Source organism: Pteropus vampyrus, unplaced genomic scaffold (genome assembly GCF_000151845.1).
Source record: "Pteropus vampyrus isolate Shadow unplaced genomic scaffold, Pvam_2.0 Scaffold85, whole genome shotgun sequence".
In the NCBI taxonomy this organism is placed as follows: Eukaryota; Metazoa; Chordata; class Mammalia; order Chiroptera; family Pteropodidae; genus Pteropus; species Pteropus vampyrus.
This window is the reverse complement of record NW_011888866.1, coordinates 5468099-5490496: the sequence shown is the minus strand read 5'-3', so window position 1 is coordinate 5490496 and position 22398 is coordinate 5468099. Positions and strand designations below refer to the sequence as shown.

The window sequence follows — 22398 nt, the reverse complement described above, 5'->3', positions numbered from 1 at the left end:
CATGATGAAATCCAGAAACATTTATGTTTCTAGTGTTTCACTATACATTATTTGGAAAGAGGAAAAAAGTCATTTTGCTTCAAGAGAACTTCTCTGAAGATATAACCTCCCTATCTTTTGATACAATAAGGCAAAACTTGTCCCTTGATGAGAAATAAATATATTTTTGCATTATCAGGATGGAAGTAGAGTAAGACCATCTCTAGCCCATAAAAATTTGTGAAATTAGAAAAAGGCACCCATTCCATATTTTACCTCCATCATTAAATTTTTGTAATAAAAATATAGTCTCATGTGTGAAATGGGGACCCTTAGACATGATGCCTTCACACAACTCACGACCAGCACAACTATAGGACAGGCCTTTGAAGGAAATGAAAAAGCTAGTTGCCAAATAATATAAAGAGCTCAACTCCACCTTTATGCAAATTAATAATCAAGAAAAGGCACTCCCCAATCTGAGAGTTAATCTTTCTCATCTACTCTTTATCACTCAGAAATGAACGTACTTGGGGATAGTGTGGGAGACAAGTCTATAGACTTTCACAGGCCTACCACATTTCCTGCCTGAATATTCTGTTATTAGAAACATTTCTCCCAGAAATGTAGTTTCTTCCAATGCAATTAGCCCAGAGAGCCAAGAGATAGTCTCACCAGCATTTGTGGCTCACCAGCATTTCAAAGGCAAGAGAGCTGCAGGAAAGAAGGCATGACCAGAAGCAATCAGCTAAGCAGTCCATGAACATAAATCCCACTATATACGCTTCTAGTAAATATTACAGTGAGGAAATAATAGAACTGATCATTTTTCCTAATCTAGTAAACAGAGGGAATCCCTATCTCTATTTGTAAGTATACTCCTTAAAGATACACAAACAAAGGATTCTTGAGTACAGATATGAGGGAAAGAAAAAAGATACTAATAACTAAAAACACCTGCAGAAATTGAGCTATAAATATGTTTATAGCATCTGTAAGTCATGCTTTAAAACATACGCCATGTATATCACATATACCAAAAACAAACTTTAACACACAATAGGAGAGCGGTCATTTTCTACACACATACACATCCCCAAGTAAGTTTCTAGAACAGAGATTTTAATCATTTTTATACTATCTCCATCCTAAGAATGTTAAAATAACAAAAATTTAAATAAAATTTTGAAAAAGATATTAATGCTTTCGAAAGACATATTATACTAAAATGACAGAGAAAAAAATCAAGGAGAATATAAACTTATCAAAAGACTAGTAATCAAATTTACGTTTTCCAGAAAGGATAGACTATTTTCGTTTCTATTCTGAAAATGGTAGGAACCTTGTTATAATTTCCAAATACCTTTGTGGCAACAGATAGGCTGTCAATTTTAGGTATTTTGTATATACCACATAAATAACTTAGTATTAAATTTAAGGCAGTTTTATGAATTAGAGAATTATGAAGTCAAAATAAGATTCCTCTTCTAAGCCCTTCCACCCACAATATCAAATACATAGGACTAAATGTAAACTTACTTGGGCTGTTAGAAAGGTATCATCTTCACCTTCTTGAGCTTCAATTTCCTAAGTAAAAGGGTATACAATAGCTTTGCTTTACAAAATATCTGGGTAACGTGAGAATGCTTTTATGCTATATCCAATTATTATTTGCCTCATGTTCTGTACAGTATCTACGATACCTTGAGTACTAAGTCAATGCTTATTAATTCAGACTATATTTTTTACACCAACAAAAAAAGTGACATTGACAAGAGAATTAGAAAAACCTCTTTCTTGAGCCCTTCATTTATTAAGGTAGGTAGAATAAAAGAGTTCTATGCATGACTAAGTACTAACAGCACTGACTTCCTAAACCACTGATTTACTTAAGACATACTAACATACTTCAAAGCAGGACAATTGGTCTACTTCATTCAAAGACTTTTTTAATTACATGCTTTTAAACTATACTTTCGCAAGTAATTCCCCCACCCTTGATAATAATCAAAAAATGCAAATTAATCTTTTATATCTACTAAAGTAACAAAAAAATTTTTATCACCAGGTAATGTTGGCAAGGTCAGAGTGAAACTGGTACACCCACTCATAGTGGAGTAGAAAACATAAAATCTAAATGTCCCAAGTTAAAGAGTGGCCCTTGGACACACGGAAAGCAGTCTAATATATTATGGTATAACATATAGATTATGAAGTCATTATGCTATATGAAAATATTATATAAAACAGCAATTTATGACATGATGACTAAGTAAAAATATATATATGTACATAAGGAAGATAAATAATTACAAAGGTAATCTTAGGTGGTAGGATTCTGGGTGATATTATACATAACTTTAAAAATATATTTTTTGAAAATTCTGACTGCCACATTGAACTAGAAAAAAGGTTTTTTACTATATTGTGCTTAATTTATCTGAGTCACATTTTAGAAAAACTGGCTAAAGACCTGACTTTCGATGTCCTCTTTCTCTATATCTTCTATTGCTTCTGCCTCTATTAATTCATGAGCTCTCTTGTTCTCTTCTGCGGAAAGTAACTCCTTGGAATGCACATTTTCTTCTTCATTTTCACCAAATTCTTCAGAGTCCTTTAGTTCGTCATTTCCGTCTTGTTCCTGTGCCTCTTGATTCTCCAATTCACAGTCCTTTTAATGGTAAGAAAATGTGGTACAACTAGAGGCAAGGTAGTGTAGACTATCCACCAATGTTTTTGGTAATTTACATCTCTAACATGTTTTAAATTTTACTATATTTTGACATTATTCCCAAAGTTCAATCATTTTACCTTAAACATTAACGTGTCTTTAAAAATAGAGGGAGTCTAATACCAAGGTTTAATGAAACCTACATATCTGAGTTCTCAAATCTCTCCTACTGAAATACACATGAATTAGATTGCTACTAGAGATGCCCTCAAGTTCCAGCTATTTAATATTTACCAACTCACATCCTAGGAGCTGTCCTAGAAGTTATGGCTCAAAGAAATGACTTGATTTCTCCATGTGCCATAGATTAGTTTAACTTCAGACTCTGGAAGTCTTATGTATTATAAGGTTTATTTTTAATTAATAATAAGGAATCCCAACTGTTATACCAATGTCTGTTCTTGAAAAATATGCAAATAATTAATTTAAATGTATTTATTTTGAAATCTATCACTATGCCACAATGCCAACTAGGTAAGGGAACACTGGTTGGGATTATTTCTCTAAAGGAATGTCTGTTTGCACTTCACAGTTTATAGTTACATGGTGCTTCACTAGAAACAAAGAAAAGCAGCAATCCACTTAGTTTCCTCTTTGATTATCTGCAGAGAAAGGGCTGAAAGCAATGAACATTCCTTCCTCCTTTCCTATTCTTATAGCAATATTCTTATTCCTATATATATAGCAAATATAGCAGATTTAAGAAAAGGTTTCTGGTCAAAAAGGGAAAAGGGCAGGAACATGACTATTAATCATTCATAGGTGAACTGAAGAAATAGAAATTTCTAAAGGAGGTGGGCAAAAAGAAGAAATATGATTGTTTTGGTATGTGTAGTGCTTGGGGAGCGAGGCATCTCTGGGACAGTAAGTTTGACCAATCTCACCACATATGAGTGGGAGAACTATATGGACTGAAAATGGAGTAGGTGGTTGTATGACAGTAGAACAAGTACAAATAAATAAAATCAAGGTAAATCACTGAGAAATTTCATCTATTCTGAAGTGCCAACTTGGACCATTCTCCTCACTTATAAATGGAAGCAATTCCTAAACTATTAATATATCTAGGCACTAGGTGATATTTACTCATCACTACTATTAATTCCAAAAATACCAGCTCTGGAAGACAAGGAAAGTATATTAACAATTTCCATCAAATATGTTACACATACTGATACTTCCAAAGTGAAAAATAAATATAACGCAGAAACTGAAGATACATTTAAGTAGGATTTTTTTTTTAAAAAAAGCTATTTTGTTCTTCACTATCCCTTACTGTTTTTAACAGCTGTATTGGGACATTATGACCAAGTTCATTTAATGACAACACAAAGGTGCCCTTTGCAGCACATATAAGAGACAGTACTATTATGCTGAATGGAAGTATATACCTCCTTGTAATATTTCAAATGACTAAGATTTTTATAAAAGAAAGTCAGATATTTCAAAATTAAAAGGTTTTTTACTAAGTCACAATGTTTTTCCAGTTTATGGATAATTTCTACTTAATCGTATACTCACTAGTGAAGACAACTAGAGAAAATAAGAACAAGGGACCAAATCTAAAAGAAGATATATCATGAGGATAACAGAATACAGACTGAAGAGTTCCTAAAGGCTCAAACAAGAGCTGATTACAGGATGCAATCTTCAATTTTAATGGATCCCTGGGCAAATGTTGCCTAAAATATTCTGATTTCAGGGTTAGCTCCTCAACCAAACATTTTTCTCTGTGCCTGCTCTCAAAGTTCAAGGTACAAAGTGAAGGGTGTGTGGTGCACTGTATGGTCTGTGTGTAATATGAGAGGGTAGGAAAGATGGGCAGAAAAGTGGAGATGAGCTGACTTCGTGGTGGAAAATGATATCCAGGGATGTTACGACAATATGGACTAACTATACACAGAACATAGAATATATGGGAATATAAATGTACATAATTTAAGAGAAACTATGCTCACTAAGTAATTCTTTCAAATGCTACACTACTTAGAACCTAATGATCAGTAAGTAGCAGATCATATTTCAGTAAAATGAAAACAAAAAACCTCAACTATGATTAAAAATAACTTGGTATACAGAACTGCTATAACCTCAATTAAAATTACATACATTATTTTTCTGGCTGGTCAGTTTTAAATATTCTTTTCAGCCAAAAAAGACCAGGCTTATCTATCTTTAAAGCACAAAACAAATTTCTTAATTTGATCTTTACCAAGTAGCAACACGTCGGCAATTTTCTCTTTCCACTTTAGGGACTACTAATCTAAGCTCTATATATTATATGTACAAACTAAATGCAATGAGTGGATGCAAAACAAATTAGCAATATCCTTCACTGCAGTACCCTGTCTAGGAACTAAGATATCAATTGTCCTGTAGCTATTCCTCTGGCCCCTACGTCTCGAATTCCTACTTAAAGGCCTGGACAAATATTATTTTTAGCTTTATGTCTCATTTAACTGAAATTAAAGTTATGTATTGTATTTCTCAACTATGACAATAAATGAGATCGACAATATTATATAAGTCTCTATCTTTATTTTCCCTACACACTCAGTATTGTTCAAGTAAGATGTATGAGTTCATCATGCAAATACTAGGTTCAAAATAAACATCTTAGCCTGAGCAATTAACACTTTACCTTGACAAAAGCATCATCGTCCACAGAAGCATCTCCACTCAACTCATCTGCTTCCTGTTTTTTACCTACGAAAGAAGGAAAATGGGCTAACAACCAATACTTTATAAATTAAGAGCAAAAAACATTCAGAAGTTTACCCCGCAGTATCATTCTCTATTCCCAATTATCTGACAAAGCCAGTGCTGACTGCTTGTAAACCACCTGCTCAGAGCTGTCTCAAACAAAAAAAGCTTTAACAGTGTCATGCTGTTTCACTAAAATAAATTGTACAAATAATTAATCCTAAATACAAACCCATCATCTTAACTGACTTGATATACATATTTTTCTTTTTACCACTCAAATCCTCTATCTTCAATTCTCCTAGAAGTAACAGCACTTTTTAATAGTATTCTATTAACTGTATCTATAACCAGATGTTTGATAGCTAAATTCAAGACTCAGATCCCCCCACCAAAGCCTTCCCTAAGTTCCCTTCTTCGACAAACTTTCTCTGAAATAAAATTCTTACACTTTAATCTATACCTTACAATCCATCAATCGATTATTTATATTACCTTGTACTCTGAGGTACATCTTGCTTCACCATTATTTTGTATTTCTCCAATGGCCAAAATACAAGTAGTGCTGGGCACTTAATGATTGATTTAACTGATTTAAGACAAGTAGAAACTACTTCTGAATGAAAACCATTAATAGCTTCCAGATAAGACTACAGGTGTTCCCCCCCCCCCCACCGCCAACCAAATCTCATCTTTAAAACTTTAAACTGGTGGCTGAAACTTTAAGAATGTTCTCCACACCAAAAAATAAGTTTTTCACAGAGCCAATGCTAAAAGTTTATGTTTTCGGACTAGCCAAAAAAGCCTACTCAATAACCCATGATGTATCAAAAAATGCTGTTAAACACACAGCTGCTGAAACTTTAGTATTTAATTTTTTTTTAATTCCCTTATTTTGAATGGATATTCTTTCCTGCGGCCAACCAATAAACTTTTCCCTTTGCCTAAAACAGGAACTGCCATGTACCTATCTCAAGCTTCTGTGACCCCAGGGAAGAGGGTTTAGGTGTGAGGTAACTATTTTAAAAAGTAAGAATACCTCCCCTCCCCTAGTCTCCTCACCAGCCCTTGTCTTCAACTACTTCCAATTTGAAACCCCTCCCCTGAATGAGTGATAAAAAGGGAAACAAGATACTGGTCCTTCCAGGTATATAAAAAACAAGATTAAATGTAAGGATTTTCTTTTACCCACTGAGGTGAAAGAGGGCTTGCCTCTGCCCCTGAGAACTTGTGTGAATCAAAAGAGAAACAAAGCGGAGAGCTTAGTGTAGTGTTCGCTTCCTATCTAGAATGTTGGTGTATTTTAGGGGAAATATAAATTAGAAGTTACTACAAGGGTAATGACTCCGAAAGCCTGTTCAGCCAGAAAGTACTTACTAATCTACTTTATAAATTAAATAAAGATGTTTCTTCCCTGAAAAAGAAAATAGCATCAGGTAAGAAAGAGCTCACTAAATTCTTCTACTGTACTTAGAAAGAGAATGTTTCAAATATAAAAATCTTAAAGATGTTACCTTTTGGGAAAAATAAGCTTTTCAAAAATACGAACTCTCTCCCCCTCCTCCACCTAATGAGTTAGGACTGGATGAGGGGAGGGGGCCCCTTCGAATTATTTGCAAATACTATTTACTCCTTACAATTATAAGTTGCTTTACATTTTGCAAAAATTTTTTAAAAATTTCAACTGATTTTTCCAAGCACTCTATGGTACATGGGGCAGGTAATCCCAATTTTACAAAAGAGAAAATAAGCCTGGGAGGTTAAACAGCTGGCCCAGAGCTAAGAAATGGCATCGAGAGAACAGGAAGCCAAGGCTTCTCACTTCCTAAATTCTTTCCACTACATCTTACTATGACCTACTTAAAACATTAATTTACTAAAGAGTGGTTAATTAACTGAATTTAAAGATATTATCTGTGAAATGGCAATTCTCAGCTATAAACTACATATACTATGCATACTCCATGGTGAATTTCACTTGCTTTAGTTTACTTAAAGGAAAATCAAATTACACTACAACAAAACACCAGCAGTCACTACCAGTGCTTAAGTGGCTTCCACAGTCCAGGCACTAGGATAAATGCTTTATATACATTAATGTATTTATTTTTATCATAACTATATCCCAATTTTACAAAAGAGGAAACTAATGCTGCAAAGTTAATCATATTACAAAACTAGTAAAGGCAGTGCTTCGATTTAAACCCAGACCTATTCCCACTCTTCAAAACCATTAGATCTTAACGTAGCTACATGTAAATTGTTTAAAATGTTATCTCTTTTAGTGTAAACAGAGGTTCCAAAAGCCACATCCAAATTTTAAAATGTGAGACTCACAGAGATTTCGTAACTTGCCCCATGAGAAACAGGCAAGAGACAGAGATATACGCTATCCCTTACTGCTTTTAACAGCTGTATAGGGACATTTAATGTATCATTAGCTTATAAACATAAAAACCACAATGACACGATTTTCGTACATACAGTGATGAAACTATAGTAATAACCTGATAGATACATAGTGTTTAAGAAAACATTGTATACCCTAGCTTTTGACTTTCATAAATTTCATAATCTGTAACTTTGGGCTTATTTTACATATGCTCAATTAGAAACTATATCCTAATCAATTCCCTTATGAAAGAAAGTATCACTTGTCTCCCATATAACTCATACTTTAAAAAACTATGATGTTCACCATCTAGCCCAGAACCTAGTATGATGCTGTATCAGATACTTAAGCATTATAAATTTCCTGACTGATAATAGAGTTAAGTCCTAGGTTGGATGCTAGTTTCCAACAAGGTCTAAATTTCTATTTAGCCCTCAATGGGACAAAGAGGTGACATGCCAGTCAAACTATCATATGCAACCACATCCTGTCAGTAAGAACTATAAACTCCCAACTTTCATGATGCTACAGAGTACATCTACAGATTCTTAACTTTCATGATGTCACAGATAAGAAATAAAAACAAAAATTAAATCCCCTTTAAACTCCAACAAGCAACACCACCCTTGGGCACACTTCTGGATAGTAACCATTTTTATCCTTATCTCTCACTTAAGTCTGTTATCAAAGCTCCTATGGCAACTTAATCACATAACCATTTGTCCTTCAAGGACTCTGTCATTTGCCACAAAAACGTAACTGGTCCAAAGGACAGTAGTAGGGTGAGTTAACTGCAAGCTTCATGTAGACTGACGCCTAATTTTAATGGCTTGAGGAACAAAACTAGAAAATAAATTGAGCAGTAAATCATAGTATGAATAACAAAATAAAAAAATAGAAACAAAATGAACTTATCACACCTTAAACTATCACAGTAGTAACATGTGGCTATTTTGAAATTACATAAAATACACTGCAATGTTCTTTGAGTGATTTTAGGATCTAAAGTAAAATGGCAAAGTAAAAACATGTATACCAAAGGAAGATGACACTAGAAACATCTCGTTTATGCAATATAAATTTGTATAGGCTCACGAATCCTTAATGAAAATGTTGGAGCCAAATATGTTTCAGAATTCAGAATTTTCAGATTTTAGTAGTGTAAGATGATGTATATACCATTTATTAACTTAAACCTTCCAGTGGCTTCTGAAAGTCTCTCAGTCATAGCAATATCTGTGCAATTAAATATGTACATATTCACATCAAATGGGATAAATCAAGACTATAAGTAGCCTCACTTTTGCCACTAAATTTTGTATTTCAGAATTATAAATAAAGGATTCTGGATTGTAAACTGGTTTTCTCCTCCAAAAGCAACTTGGTCCTTATAAAGTTTGCAATTTTCCTTTTCAAGTTCAGAAGTACCTCCAAAACAAAAATAACAAATCCACCTAATTAGCAGAATTTAAGTAATTTTGCTAAAAAACCATGGCTTGAGTAACTTTTTCCTTAAACAGTTACAGAAACTATGAAATGTAGAAAATATTTAGTAATAAAATTTCTGTTGGAGAAGTGGGGGGAAGATTCAGAGTATAAGCCAAATGTGTAATGTTTCCAAGAACCATCTCTTCTCAACTGCATGCAATATCTTAAAATAATCATAGACTATGCCTTGCGTTTTAGCTTCTTGTACATTGTCTTAAACACAGCAGTTATCCAATAGGTCACTTATTATTTTTTTAATCTACTATTAAGATAATTCACACTCATTATAATTTAAAAAACACCAAAGGAATATTTTTAAAATCTTTAGTTTTGTCATCTCAAGATAACCGGACTACACACACATATATAACACGTGTATGTGTACACATGGTATGCTAAAAGACAACAAAAACTGACTTCTTAATGGGTTTTCTATTCTATCAATAAAAAGAAAATACTACCGCTTAACAGCACTGTTGCCAACATCAAATAAAACAAGGTGAAAGTTTTGGAAAACTGTAAAGTATATAAAACAATTTGCAGACTGAAAGGCAGAAAGAAATGAATGAAGATGATGCTAAGTGTCAATCTGGAGTCAGTGGTTCTTAAATCTGGCTGCATAAGAATCACCTAAAGAACTTCAGAGAATACTGATGCCTGGGTCCCCAACAGAGCAACTGAAAGCAAATCTCTGTGGGGGTAGGAGCTTGGTGTTTCTGTATTTTTAAAAAATCAAATGACTCGAAGGTAGAGTACATTGAGAACCACTAAGATGACTGAGCATAAACAAAGAAGCTTGGGTGAGAAGCCTGTAAGAGGATGGTGGTTATTGTTTTCAGATTCTCCAAACTAGAGAAATTTTAAATTCTACCTACCTTTAACAAAATACCATGTATGGTATGAACCTATTTTAGTTGTTGAAAAGGAAAAAAAAGATCCTTAAACACAAACCTATAAGACATGTACATGCATGTACATACCTCAGATCAATAAAATGTTACCTGTGATAAGTTCAGGATGGTGGAATTATAGGCAATTTTCACTTTTTTGTATTTTGCCGGATTATCTAATTTTTAAAATGGAAACACTTCACTTTTATAATCTGGAAAATACTGTAAAGCTGTAAGGCAAACTACTGTTCCAAGGTAGCAGGAATGCCATGTAAGGCTAACTCCTGGAACTGTACACCACTGAGTCCATTTTATTGTAATATGTGAGAACTATAGTATAGTTAAGCAGTCAGTAAATTCTACCCTTTAATCCTAAGGTATTGTTCAACTTCTTCATTAAAGTAATTTCTGATGCTACCAACTAATAATAATGATTTCTTTTTCTTCTAATTCCTGGACAACTTGCACTTTACATGAGTTCATGAAAGGGAAATAAAGTCTGAAGTCCTCTGTTCAGAATGCCTAGAAGATGACTAACTTGGAAGAAGCACACTGTCATATTTAAAGTACAAAATTCTACCTACCTTGACACACATCACATTTGATACGACAGATTAGAACGTACAAAAGTGCTCTGATGACAAACATAATCCGCCATTTACAACTGCATAAGGCAAATGCAGTTTGAGGTAAAAAGTTCTGATTTTGTGAAATGAAAATGACATACACAACCTGAGGCTGGACAATATTCCAGCAAAAGTTATCAGGCTATCCATTACAACAAGATTTTGATGAGGAATAAAAAAATGCTGCAATGATTAACCTGTCCTAAAAGTATACTTTACGTACCAGTGTTTAAGGAGAAGGCACTGGTGCTGTTGAGAAAGACTGGAAGGTAGGTAAGTAAAGACTATTAATCTCTGATATACGTGCTTCCTACAAAAAATATGCCACCAAAAGAGACGTTTTTTAAAGTAGTTAAGAAAGCCCTTAGTAATCAACAAATATTTTCAGAGCACCTATTATGTGCCAAGCACTATGCTAGGCATTACAGAGACTAGTGTAAATAAAAGATTATGTCCTTATCCTAACAAAGCGTCTAGTCTAGTGGATACCTAAAAAATATCTGTAAGAATCCTGTCCCCAAAGCCCTTCTCAATGCCACAGTTCTGATTTAAGTCTTCCTTAACATCAAAACATACTGTAGTTATTTTTTAAAAAGGCAAGAGTTACAGTATACTATATTGTATCATATTAAATGCATTTTATGTGGTTGATTACTATACTCTTATTTGACATAAATTTTAGAAAGCTTTCCACAGTACACATGTAATTATACTGTTTGTGGTATTATCTACACAAAATTAGACATTAGATGTTTGGATAAACCTATAACCACAAATTATACTTTTCTCTATAGCGGAAAAAAATCAGATTTTGTATAGCGAAAGCCTGCATGTACTAAAAATGAGTTTCGACATCAGTAAGCACTGCATTATATATAATTTTGAATACTATATTGATTAACCACATGAAATAACTTGCTGAAGTTCAGAGGTGACTCTAAAGGTTGAAAATCCAAAAGAATGACATGCTATTGTCAGTTGAACCAAAAGAAACTTTAAATCTATAATCTCTAAAACAAGCTAATGAGGAGTTAGTTCTACCTGTTTAGCCGCTTTCTTAAACACACACCCAAACAATATGATAGTAAATCTCACCCGTGAAGCTTTCTTCTCGAAGCTTTCTTCTCGGTTACTTATTTAAAAGTGCACAGCAAAGAGAGTAAAAAGAGACTCAGAAAGGAGAACTAAACTAAGCTACAAACTGTTTCACCATATTTACTGTATACAAACAGATTTTACAAATGTTGATCATAATATCAGAACCTTTTAAAACATTATCAACTTTTATTTTGTTTGTGCTTATAAACTGCATTTTAAAGTCTAGACCATACTTAATGCAGATTCCTTTTTTCTAATCTGTCCAAACACAATCACTTTAAAACAAAAAAATCTTTAAACAGTAACCCTGCATTTATAAGCGAATGAGCTTAATATTTCACCTAAGTAATTTTTCCAGACCCATGAAGCTTCTCTCTTGCTTTCCTAACATCATTTATCAAAATATTTCTTTTATGTTGTGTCTTGCTGATGTCTGCATGACTTGCCTCTAAGTAACTAATCCCTTTCTTTGCTCTTTTCCTTTTCTAATAATCTGTCCTAAAGAAAATTTATATTAGTTGAAGCCCTATGAGATTGCCTGTTCCTTCCGTAGGCATCTAGTTTAGCTGAACAGAAAGCATTTTTTTTCTGGCTCTTGGCTATATATAATTATTAAATTTCAGAACAAAAAAAGCCTTACACATAACCTACTGAAATTTCCAACTTGACTAAAAAGGAACAAGACCCATTAAAGGAAAAGCAGTATGACCAAGATGACATTATTTTCAAGGTAGATACTGCTAAATGAAGTTAAGATTTGGCAAAACGAACTTAATGTAGCAATTCAGCAACTAGACTGAAAACCTGACATCACATTTAAATATTTAATTTCTTGAATCCTTGGTTTTAAAAATTTGTTAATTTTGTTATTTTTAAAAGTTTTTCCATTCAAATTTGATTTCTGATAATTTTTAAACTTCTTAAAATTGAAAATAATCTTCATTTCTAAACATCTTAATTGTAAATTAATTCAAACTAGGTTCTTGGTTTGGTATTTACATTACGTTTTTTGCAATTCACAGGATTTTCAGAACAATGACAAATGGAATTCAAGGAGACAAAAGCTATTTACCATACATGTCCTAAAATGAGTCTCAGAAGTACTCAGTAGTAACCAATAACCTGCTAGAGACAAATGATTAACTATTAAACCTCTAACTAAAGACAAGACACTTTAACACCAGAGTTACAGACAAATTAAAGTTCGAGTACCCTTATAATACATATAAAAGAAAAAAATTAACATACTGATTTTACATCTATACTAAAAAACTTAAAATTTTATATTGCTGAAATTATTTCCAATGGTAAGATACTGAAAAAGGGCTAGCTACATAGAAATTAAAAGTAGGTGAGAATAAATTAAAAGGTTTATTTCAGATGCTCAAATCAATAAGCAGCTCAAATAATTTGGGACAATGATTAATACATAGTATCTGTCAAACTATCACAATGTACTAAATAATAGACACGAATCAAAATCACTATAAGAAACATGGTTAATTCCTGGTGTACTTATTTCCTAATTTTTTATGCTTCTTCATTTTGAAATAGCTCTGGTTTATCAGCACAGGCTTCTCAGCACAAACTTCTCTGAACACAGAGAAATGTATTTTTCAAAATGATATATGGAGTCAGAGTCACATTAAAAGCCACAGATCTTCAAGAAACTGTTACTTCTAGACTCCACTTCCCTCTGCCATTCCCATGCCACCCAGGAAATGCTTCTTAGCCCTTTTCAATTTCCTTCGGCACAAATAGGGGACTCTTGCAAAAGTAGCAAGACACAAACAGTGAGATGGCATCAAAATCTCCCTGGTCCTGATACCCACACAGATTATTAAGATCAAACTTTAGTATTCCCTTCTTTTCAAGGTTAATTCATTCAGTCACTTTACTCCAATTACAATCAATTTGATCTTGAGCAGACAGAGTGCATCTGAATCACTCAAAGCCATAAAGTTAGATTTTTTAAACGCTGCAATTGTCCATGACACGCTCTGCATGGATGGAACACGTAGGTAGGTATCAGAATCCAGACACCCATATCATGTCCACTCTCTGCCAGTGTCCTTACAGGAGAGAGGGAAAATTTGTAATTATGTACTCAAGTAAAGATTTCACTTACCATACTCTTTAAAAAATATATCTAAATTCCATTTATATTGTCAAAATGTTGATTTTAAATCACTTTTATCTATTCACTAAATCACCATATCCTGAAAATATATTCTGGCCTAGTTTAAGTTACAAAATCAAAATCTTTTAAGATATTCCCATAACTTAAAAACTTTTTTAAAGCTAATAGATTTTCCCTACCTTGTTAGTATGATTGGTGAGGTCTTTTGAATTTCACTGAAAATTAGAATGTATAATGGCATAAACGCAAATTAAGTTCAAGTCAAACAAAATACTAAACATAAAGGTTATAGAATTTTAATATACTAGAGAAAACAGCAAGGAGCCAAGATGAAAGATTTGGTAGGAATTCCATCAATACTCTGCCAATTGTGGGGCAAGGTAGATATGTATTAAACTGAATTTATTCTTCAGGTCTTCAAACTATCAAGGAAGAAATATTATGAAACTTGAGTTTGTAATTTTTTCGGAAGCAATAAAGAACTAGTCTCACTTTTAGGTCAGCTTCAGCCAAATCTTAAGGGCTACAAGTCACCCAGAGCCTGGCAACAGGAACTTCTCTTCCTTGACCCAAGAAGGCAGAGTGCCAGAGGGAAATAGCAAAGAGTAGCACTGTATAAACAGGGCAAGTGGCACAAGAGCAGAGGCAAGTTATATAACCAAAATATATTTTAAAATATGTTCATAACTCGTAACAACCTTTGCCTTTGGTTGGTTTCTTGTTTGGAGTATCAGTTGAAACAGTTAATTCAATATTATCTGGATCGCCTCCTTCCTCTTCAATAGCCTACATTAGAAAGAGAAGTTAATATGCTACACAATCTATCTAGACTTATTTTATAAAAACGAATTGAAAAAAAAAATCAGCAAACCTCAAGCCTCAAGACATTAGAATTGCCAGTCATTTCATAAACCGACTTCAAAAGAAAGGCAATTAAACTGTACGAGTGAGAGAAACTTTCAAGAAGGAATATCATTAGGTTTCAAAATCACAGGGAGTTTTAAACTCTACCAAGTCGAGATAATTAAATATCACATATCGTACTGAACAAGTCTAAATATTCTCGATTGCAGAAAAGTTGCTAGCTACTAAAGTAAATAACTAAAAGGAGCTTTCCTAATTTCTATAATGCAAACTAATTTCTCCTCTACTACAATTCCAACGCTCACTCAAATCAGAAAGATAAGGGATGAAAAAGCAGATTATTGAGCTGATGGCAAAACTTAAATTCCAGCGGAAAACAAACCCTTTCTCTTACCCACCCATCAACTTCCACTACCAAATCCACCCCCAAGATGGGAAGGAAACGGTTGGGCACAATTAAACGGTAACTTCGCAGAAGTCACCAAAGTAACCAGTCCCTCAGAGACCAAGAAATGCACGCGCTCACCATCGCTCAAGGATGGGGACCGAGCGCCTCCCGGGTCTCCACGATTGCCCTAGCGAGGCCGCGCCGGCCGGCCGCAGCCCTTGCAGGCTGCGGGGAAGTCCCGGAGGAAGCAGGGGTGCGCTCGACAGCGGCGGCCGGTCCCGGGCCGGTCCCGGGCCCGTCCCGGACCGGTCGCGGGCCGGTCGCAGGCCCGGCGCGCAGGGGCGGGGGGCGCCGCGGGAGGGTCCTCGCCCACTCCGCGCGCGCGGGCGCCGCCCGGGGCCTCCCCATCCCGCTGTCCCGCGGGCCCCGGCGACTGCGGGCGGCCGGGGGCTGCGGCGGAAAGTGGGGTTCCGAGGCGCGGCCTAAGCTCCCCTTCCCGGACTTCGCCGGGCCTCACCTGCTTCAGTCGGGAGACGAGCACAGTTTTGACTCCGGTGATGTCTAAGTTGCGCCGCTTCAGCTCGGACTTCAGATCGATGACCCGCAGATCGGTGATCTTTTTACCTTCCGCCTGACCCGAGGCAGCCGAGGCTGCCACAGCACCGGTAGCGGCAGCCATTTTAGAATAGCAGCGCGCTGCTAAGGCAGCGAGTGAGCTGCAGGGCGGCGGCAGCAGCGCCAACTTCGACCCAGGCCTCGGCGGCCGCCGGCGCCGCTCAACGCTGCGCACAATGAGCCGCTGGCTCCGCCCTCTATCCGCCACCCCAGCACAACCTGCAGCCGCATCCAGCACCCGGATGACGGGTGCGCATGCGTACTGGCGCGGAGCTCCAGAGCCGGCGCTGGGCGCGTTCCGCCTGGCCGGCCACGGCCACCTGGGTGGTTCTTCCCCCTGCGTGGGGCTGGGAGGTCAAACACGCCCAACCGCACCAACGTCCGCCGCGCCGCCGTTCCCCCGCCGCTTTGTTAGCCCTATTCCGGCGACATTTCGAGTCTTGAGCAACAGCAGTGCGCTGGGCACTATATGGCATAGGTAGTTAGCGCTTACTCATCATAGACTAAGAGGCGTGTGCGCGCCCTCAACCTCTTCCGGGAAAATGCTTTATCAGTTCTGAATAATCGGAAAACTGTGGCCGATATTCACGAATGAACTAGGTTCCCGAGTTCCATATAAAGAGCTGGAAAGAAACACTATGGCTGTTATAAGAATATAAAGAGTATAAAGGGCTATCAGGGTTGTGAGACTATTAAGCGCTGGCTGTGTGACATGCCCCGCCGGTTGTCTCGGGAAAAACACCTTCACTCCAAGGAGGCATATTTTATTATAGGGCTGCCCGGCTCACTGAAGAACAAGACAACTTTCCCACTGCCCTGGCCTCAATTTGCCATCCTTTCCGGTGGACATGATGGCTCAACATGAAATCGATCACTGAATGAGGAAGTTAGTTTATAAGTACTTGCTACCATTCTCATATACTGGTGTTCACTGTTTTGTCCTCCCCAAATCTGGGATCCCAAGAACAAAGACCATCTTATGGGCCACCGGCCTGTGCAAATGAGTACCTATTCGTAATTTTAGCCGGTACTATTAATCATCAAAGCATAAGCATTTGTGGAATAAAACTATAAATTCCATAGATTGAATATGACGCACAATTAACTATACTGGCATTTTACTGGTTTTAAATTTTAAATTATGAGGTCTGTCTCACCGTAAGTTGTTTTTTCTGGTTGACTAATTAGAGCAAAAGAAAAAGAATGTACATTATAAAATAATACCTGACATTCAAGTAGTTTTTTGCGATTTATAGCGCACTTTGACATGCATGCAATAACCCACTTAATCCTTCCGGACTCTGTGAGGCAAATCTCTATGAGGCTTAGAGAGATTAAATGGCTTGTTCATGTTCACATAGCTGGTGTGTGGCCGAACTGGTACTCAAATCCCGGTCTCCTGATTCCAAATCTGGCTCTGTCGCTGCTACAACTTGATTCAGATCATAGAAATTTAGAATTTAAAGAATCTTCAGAAATTTTCTGGCGTTATCCTCCCACTTTTACTATATGAAGATTTTAAGAAAATTATCTAGGGACCCACAACTAATTATTGGCCAAATTGTCACTAATCCTCAAATCTCATATCAGTGTCTTTCCCACTCAAGACACCTGCTCCCACCATCTGTAAAGAAGAGTTGTAAGGATGGGTTATATTAACCAAAAGTTTATGTTATATTTAAAGTGAATGAATTTTTTTCTAAAAATAATCTAGTAATGTAGTTATATTAAAATGGAAATCTGTGCCTTCTTATCCGATGCACTTGAAAAGAACACATCACCTCCCAAGAATGTTTAACCTGTATCTCATGAGGAAGCAATCAGATAAGTCCAATTGTAGGACAGTCTACAAAATAACTGCTCTGGATTCTTCCAAAAAGTAATACCATGAAAGTGTTAATAATTCAATCAAGTGAATTTGAAGAACTAATTGGCTTCATTGAGTGATCAGGAATCTGGCAACATTCCATCTAGCAAGTTAAGAGGTGCTCTAAGAAACTGTACAAATGGAGGGATTTTATAGTTAGAAATTGGGTGGGACAAGAAAGTAATTAGCAAGAGAAAAGAAAGAATTGTTTCAGTCAAGGTTGCCTTCCCCTAAGGGTGTCTTATGTGGCAGATTGCCTCAGCTTCCGTTGAAGGATGACCAGGGCCCATATAACAGATTACCTATTTCATTGATACTGACCAGAAAAGTCCAAATTGACCGATTAAGATTACATTCCTGGAGAAGTTTGAAACAATAATTAGATCGGATATTAAGTATAGGTTTGGTGTCATGGGCTTTCACATAAGTGACTTCATTTTGGGCCTGGGCTTTATGAACTTAAATCATTTCTCCAGAACAAATGCCCAAGAATATGAATGCTATTCAAGGTCCTTTACATTTCTATATGAGAATTAGCTTTTCCATATCTGCAAAGTCTCCCGGGATTTTAGTTGGGATTGGGTTGAATTTACAGATAGATCAATTCAGAGAGAATTCGCAACTTAACATCGAGTCCTCCCAGTAATAGACACGGTATATCTCTCCATTTAGTTCAATCTTCTTTACCATCTCTCAGCAATGGTTTACAGCTTTAACATACAAATTTTGCATATATTTTGTTAGATGTAGCCACAAGAATTTCATGATTTTTGATGCTATTGTTAAGAGTATGGTTTTCTTCACTTCATTTTTCAATTATTCATTACTCATATACAGAATGTAATTGATTATGGCATATTGACCTTGTGTCCTGATACCTTTCTAAACCTATAACAACATTTTTGTAGATTCTTTTTCTTTTAGAGAGACAATAACTCTTCTTTTCCAATCCATATGTTTCTCATTTCTTTATCTTGCCTTATTTCACAAACTTGGACCTCAGAGCAATGATGAATAGAAGTAGTGAGTGCACATATGCTTGCATTGTTCCAGATCTTAAGAGGAAAGCATTTAGTCTTTCAACATAAGTATGAAGTTAACTATCGGTTTTTCATAGATGCCCTTTATCAAGTTAAGAAATTTCCCTTACATTTCTAGTTTTCTGAGAATTGTCATGATTGGATGTTGAATTTTTAAAATAATGTTTCTGTATCTATCAAGATGATCATGTGGGGGTTTTTTTAGTCTTTGGTAAATTATACTGATTGATTTCGGAATGTCGAGCCAACTTTGCATTCTTGCGATAAACTCCAACAAAAATTAAAATAGGTTACATATTATCATTTTTAATATTGCTGGATTACAGTAGTTGACATTATGTTAGAGATTTTTTAATCTATGTTTATAGGGTATGAAGTTTTCTTTTTTTGTAGTATTTTTATCCAGTTTTTGTATCAGAGAAATGCTGGCCCCATAAAATGATTTGGGAAGTGTTCTTTTCTCTTCCACTTTTGTTAAAGTGTGTTTAAAATGAATATCATTTTTTCTTTATATGTTAGGCACAGTTCCTCATTGAAGCCCTCTAAATCTAGAGTTTTCCTAGTGGGAAGTTTTTAAGTACATATATGGCTTCACTACATATACGGCTCCTCAGGTAGTTTATTTCTACTTGAGTAAGCTTTTGTAATTGTGTTTTTCAAGGAATTTGTCTCTTCCATCTAAGTTATCAAAAATATTGGAATAAGATTGTTCTAGGTAAAGAAAAGTTATCTTTTTCTAAGAGACAAGTTAATAGTATAGTGAAGTGCCTTTTTTTTCTTTTTTTAACATTTTAGGTTAGCATAGAACTAAAAGTTTGGTAACTCATGTTGTCAAAAATGTGTTCTCAATACATTCTTATGCATTGGTGATTGCAGTGTAAATTGATATCTATAGAGAGCAATTTGAAAATATGTAACAAAATTGCAATGCACAGATCCTTTGGCCCTATGGAAAGATCTATAGTATCTATTTTAAAAATGAAACAGCTAGACATCAGAGGATAAAGTGAATGGTATGCTATCATTTGCAAAGGAAAAATAATCTGTATGATTATGTATGTAAATATACAAGAAACTGTTAATACTGGTTGCTTCATTGAGATAATTTTGTCTTAATCTGTTCTGGCTGCTGTAACAAAACAGCATAGGCTGACTGGCTTATAAACAACAGAATCTATTTTTCATGGTTCTGGAGATGCGGAAGTCCAAGATATAGGCATCAACAGATTCGGTGTATGATAAGAGCACAAGGGACAGAGAGCTTATTGGAGCCTCTTTTATAAGGGCACTAATCTCATTCATGAGGGCTCTGTCCTCAAGAACTAATCACCTCTGAAAGGCCACACTTCCAAATATCACATTGAGGATTAGGTTTTAACTAATGAATTTGGGGGAGACATAATCTATAGCAAATTTACATAACATTTAAAATGTACAATTTGGTGATTTTTAGTAAATTTACAAATTTGTACAACCATCCTCACATTACAGTTTTAAACTATTTCTGTCACACCAAAATGATCCCTCATACCCATTTGCAATCAACCCTTGTTCCCATCTCCAGTCCTCGGCACTCCCTCCAGCCCTTGGCAATCGCTAATATACTTTGTTTCTATAGACTTGCCTTTCTTAGACATTTCATATTAATGGAATTATACAATGTGCATTATGCATCTGGCTTCTTTGAGGTTCATTTATTTTGCAGCCTATATCAGTTGTTTGTTCTTTAGCATTGCTGACATTGTTCCATTAAATAGATACACCACATTGTGTTTATCCCTCCTCTAGTTGGGAGACATTTGGATTGTTTCTTTTTGGCTATTATGAATAATGCTGCTAGAAACATTTGTGTACAAGTCTTTGTGTAGACATCTGTTTTCATTTTCTTAGCTATCTAGGAGTGGAATTGTTGGGTTTCATGTAAATTTATGTTTAATTTTTAAGAAACTGCCAGAGTTTTCCAAAGTAGCTGCACCATTTACATACCTATCAGCAATGTATGAGGGTTCCATTTCTCCATATCTTTACCAACACTTGTTATTGTCCGTCTTTTTTATTATAGCCATGCTAGTGGGTGTGAAGTGGTATCTTATTATAGTTTTAATTTGTATTTCCCTAATGACTAATGATGTTGAACATCTTTCCATGTGCTTATTCCAGCCATTCATATATCTTCTTTTGTAAAATAACTATTCAAATCTTTGCCCATTTATAATTGGGTTGTTTTGGTGTTTCCTTTAATTTCTATTACCACTTTTTCTATGTCTGGAATTTCTAATTGGTACATTTTATGTCCATCTACTCTTGTTTTATTTCTATTTTATAATTTCTTGTTATTTTTCATGTTACTTCTTCATTGATCTCTTTGTGGATCTTCAACACGATTACATTTTCCTTAGTTTTTTATTATAGAAAATTTCAAACATAGACAAAAGTGGGAAAAGACTATAATAAATGCTCATGAATTCACCACACAGCTTAACACATCCCCCGTCTATTTTACGACTGGTGCTTTTAAAAAACCTTGTCCTAGGCTACTCAAGACAAACATATTGAAATCCTTCCCACATATAAGTTTCCCCATATAGATGGCACTGTTGGAATACTAGTGCTTATCTATGTCATACAACAACTGATCCCTTTATGACTAGTAGTAGAGTATTCTAAAATCCATGGTTTTTGTCTAACCTAGCTTTTGGATTTCAGATAAACTATACAATACCAGCAGGACAGGAGGAGGTGGTATGCAGGAGTTTTTTCCTATAGAAGAACCCTCTTGCAAAGCTCTTTTCTTTACTTGTTGAGAAAGCAGATGGCCCTAAACCTTCTAGAAGATTTTTGCAAGAAGAGATATGACAAGATTTATTATCAGACTCATACTTTGGATTCTATAATAGCCTCCCTCTCATGTGTTTACTTTTAGTTGAGCTCACCTCCTTTCTTCAGCTTCCTTTTCTTCATGAAATTCACCACGATAATTTATTGTAAGGATGTTGTTAAGAATGTTGTTTACTGTTATACATTATCCCTTTAGTGATAATATTTCTTTCAGGTCTCAATGTAAAGAAAATTTCACTTCTTCTGTGACATATTACCTTATTCACACTTGCGAATCTTGTAACTGATTGCATTTCTCTACTAGCTTTGGCTAAAAGGAATCCAAAGCTAAATTTGTGGCTCATGTCTAGAAATTGTCCAAGATTCTATGGTATGTATTTCTGTGTCATAATTACCTCTGAGCTTTTATATTCTCACTTAGTTTTCATTTTTTATAAGTCTTCATTCATTTAGGATTCTACCCTGATCTTACTTGTATTTATGTAAGCTGTCATGAATACAATCAGAATAGGGTTGAGATGTTTGCACACATACGTACATATAATAAAAGATGGTTTACTTACAGTGACACTTGTAGCAAGGAATTGGTGAACATTTCACATTTTAAAACACAGTCATAGTTTCAGATTTTTAGATTGCATCTCTCAGCTCATTTTCTCATTAAGACTTAGGTTTCCGTTGCACAAACCAAAAGTGAAGCAGTGGAAAATACTCTTCCACCACCAACAAAAATATTTCT

At 35.4% G+C, this 22398-nt stretch overlaps 1 protein-coding gene across 4 annotated transcripts in view; it reads right to left on the bottom strand.

The window, feature by feature from the left end:
• The window catches only part of SLTM (SAFB like transcription modulator), a 40708-nt gene extending 24613 nt beyond the window's left edge, over nt 1–16095 (bottom strand). For 3 of the 4 annotated variants that reach the window (XM_011363418.2, XM_011363419.2, XM_023532558.1), the window contains exons 1-5: nt 15817–16094; nt 14746–14833; nt 5352–5416; nt 2453–2650; nt 1519–1566 (exon numbers count right to left, since the gene is read on the bottom strand). In XM_011363418.2, the coding sequence (XP_011361720.1) occupies nt 1519–1566; nt 2453–2650; nt 5352–5416; nt 14746–14833; nt 15817–15978 (561 nt within the window). In that variant the 5' untranslated portion in view covers nt 15979–16094. Of the gene's footprint in view, nt 1–1518; nt 1567–2452; nt 2651–5351; nt 5417–14745; nt 14834–15816 lie in introns of all 4 variants that reach the window. The other variant, XM_023532557.1, reaches the window with a different exon arrangement.
• Between the last annotated feature and the right edge of the window lie 6303 nt (nt 16096–22398).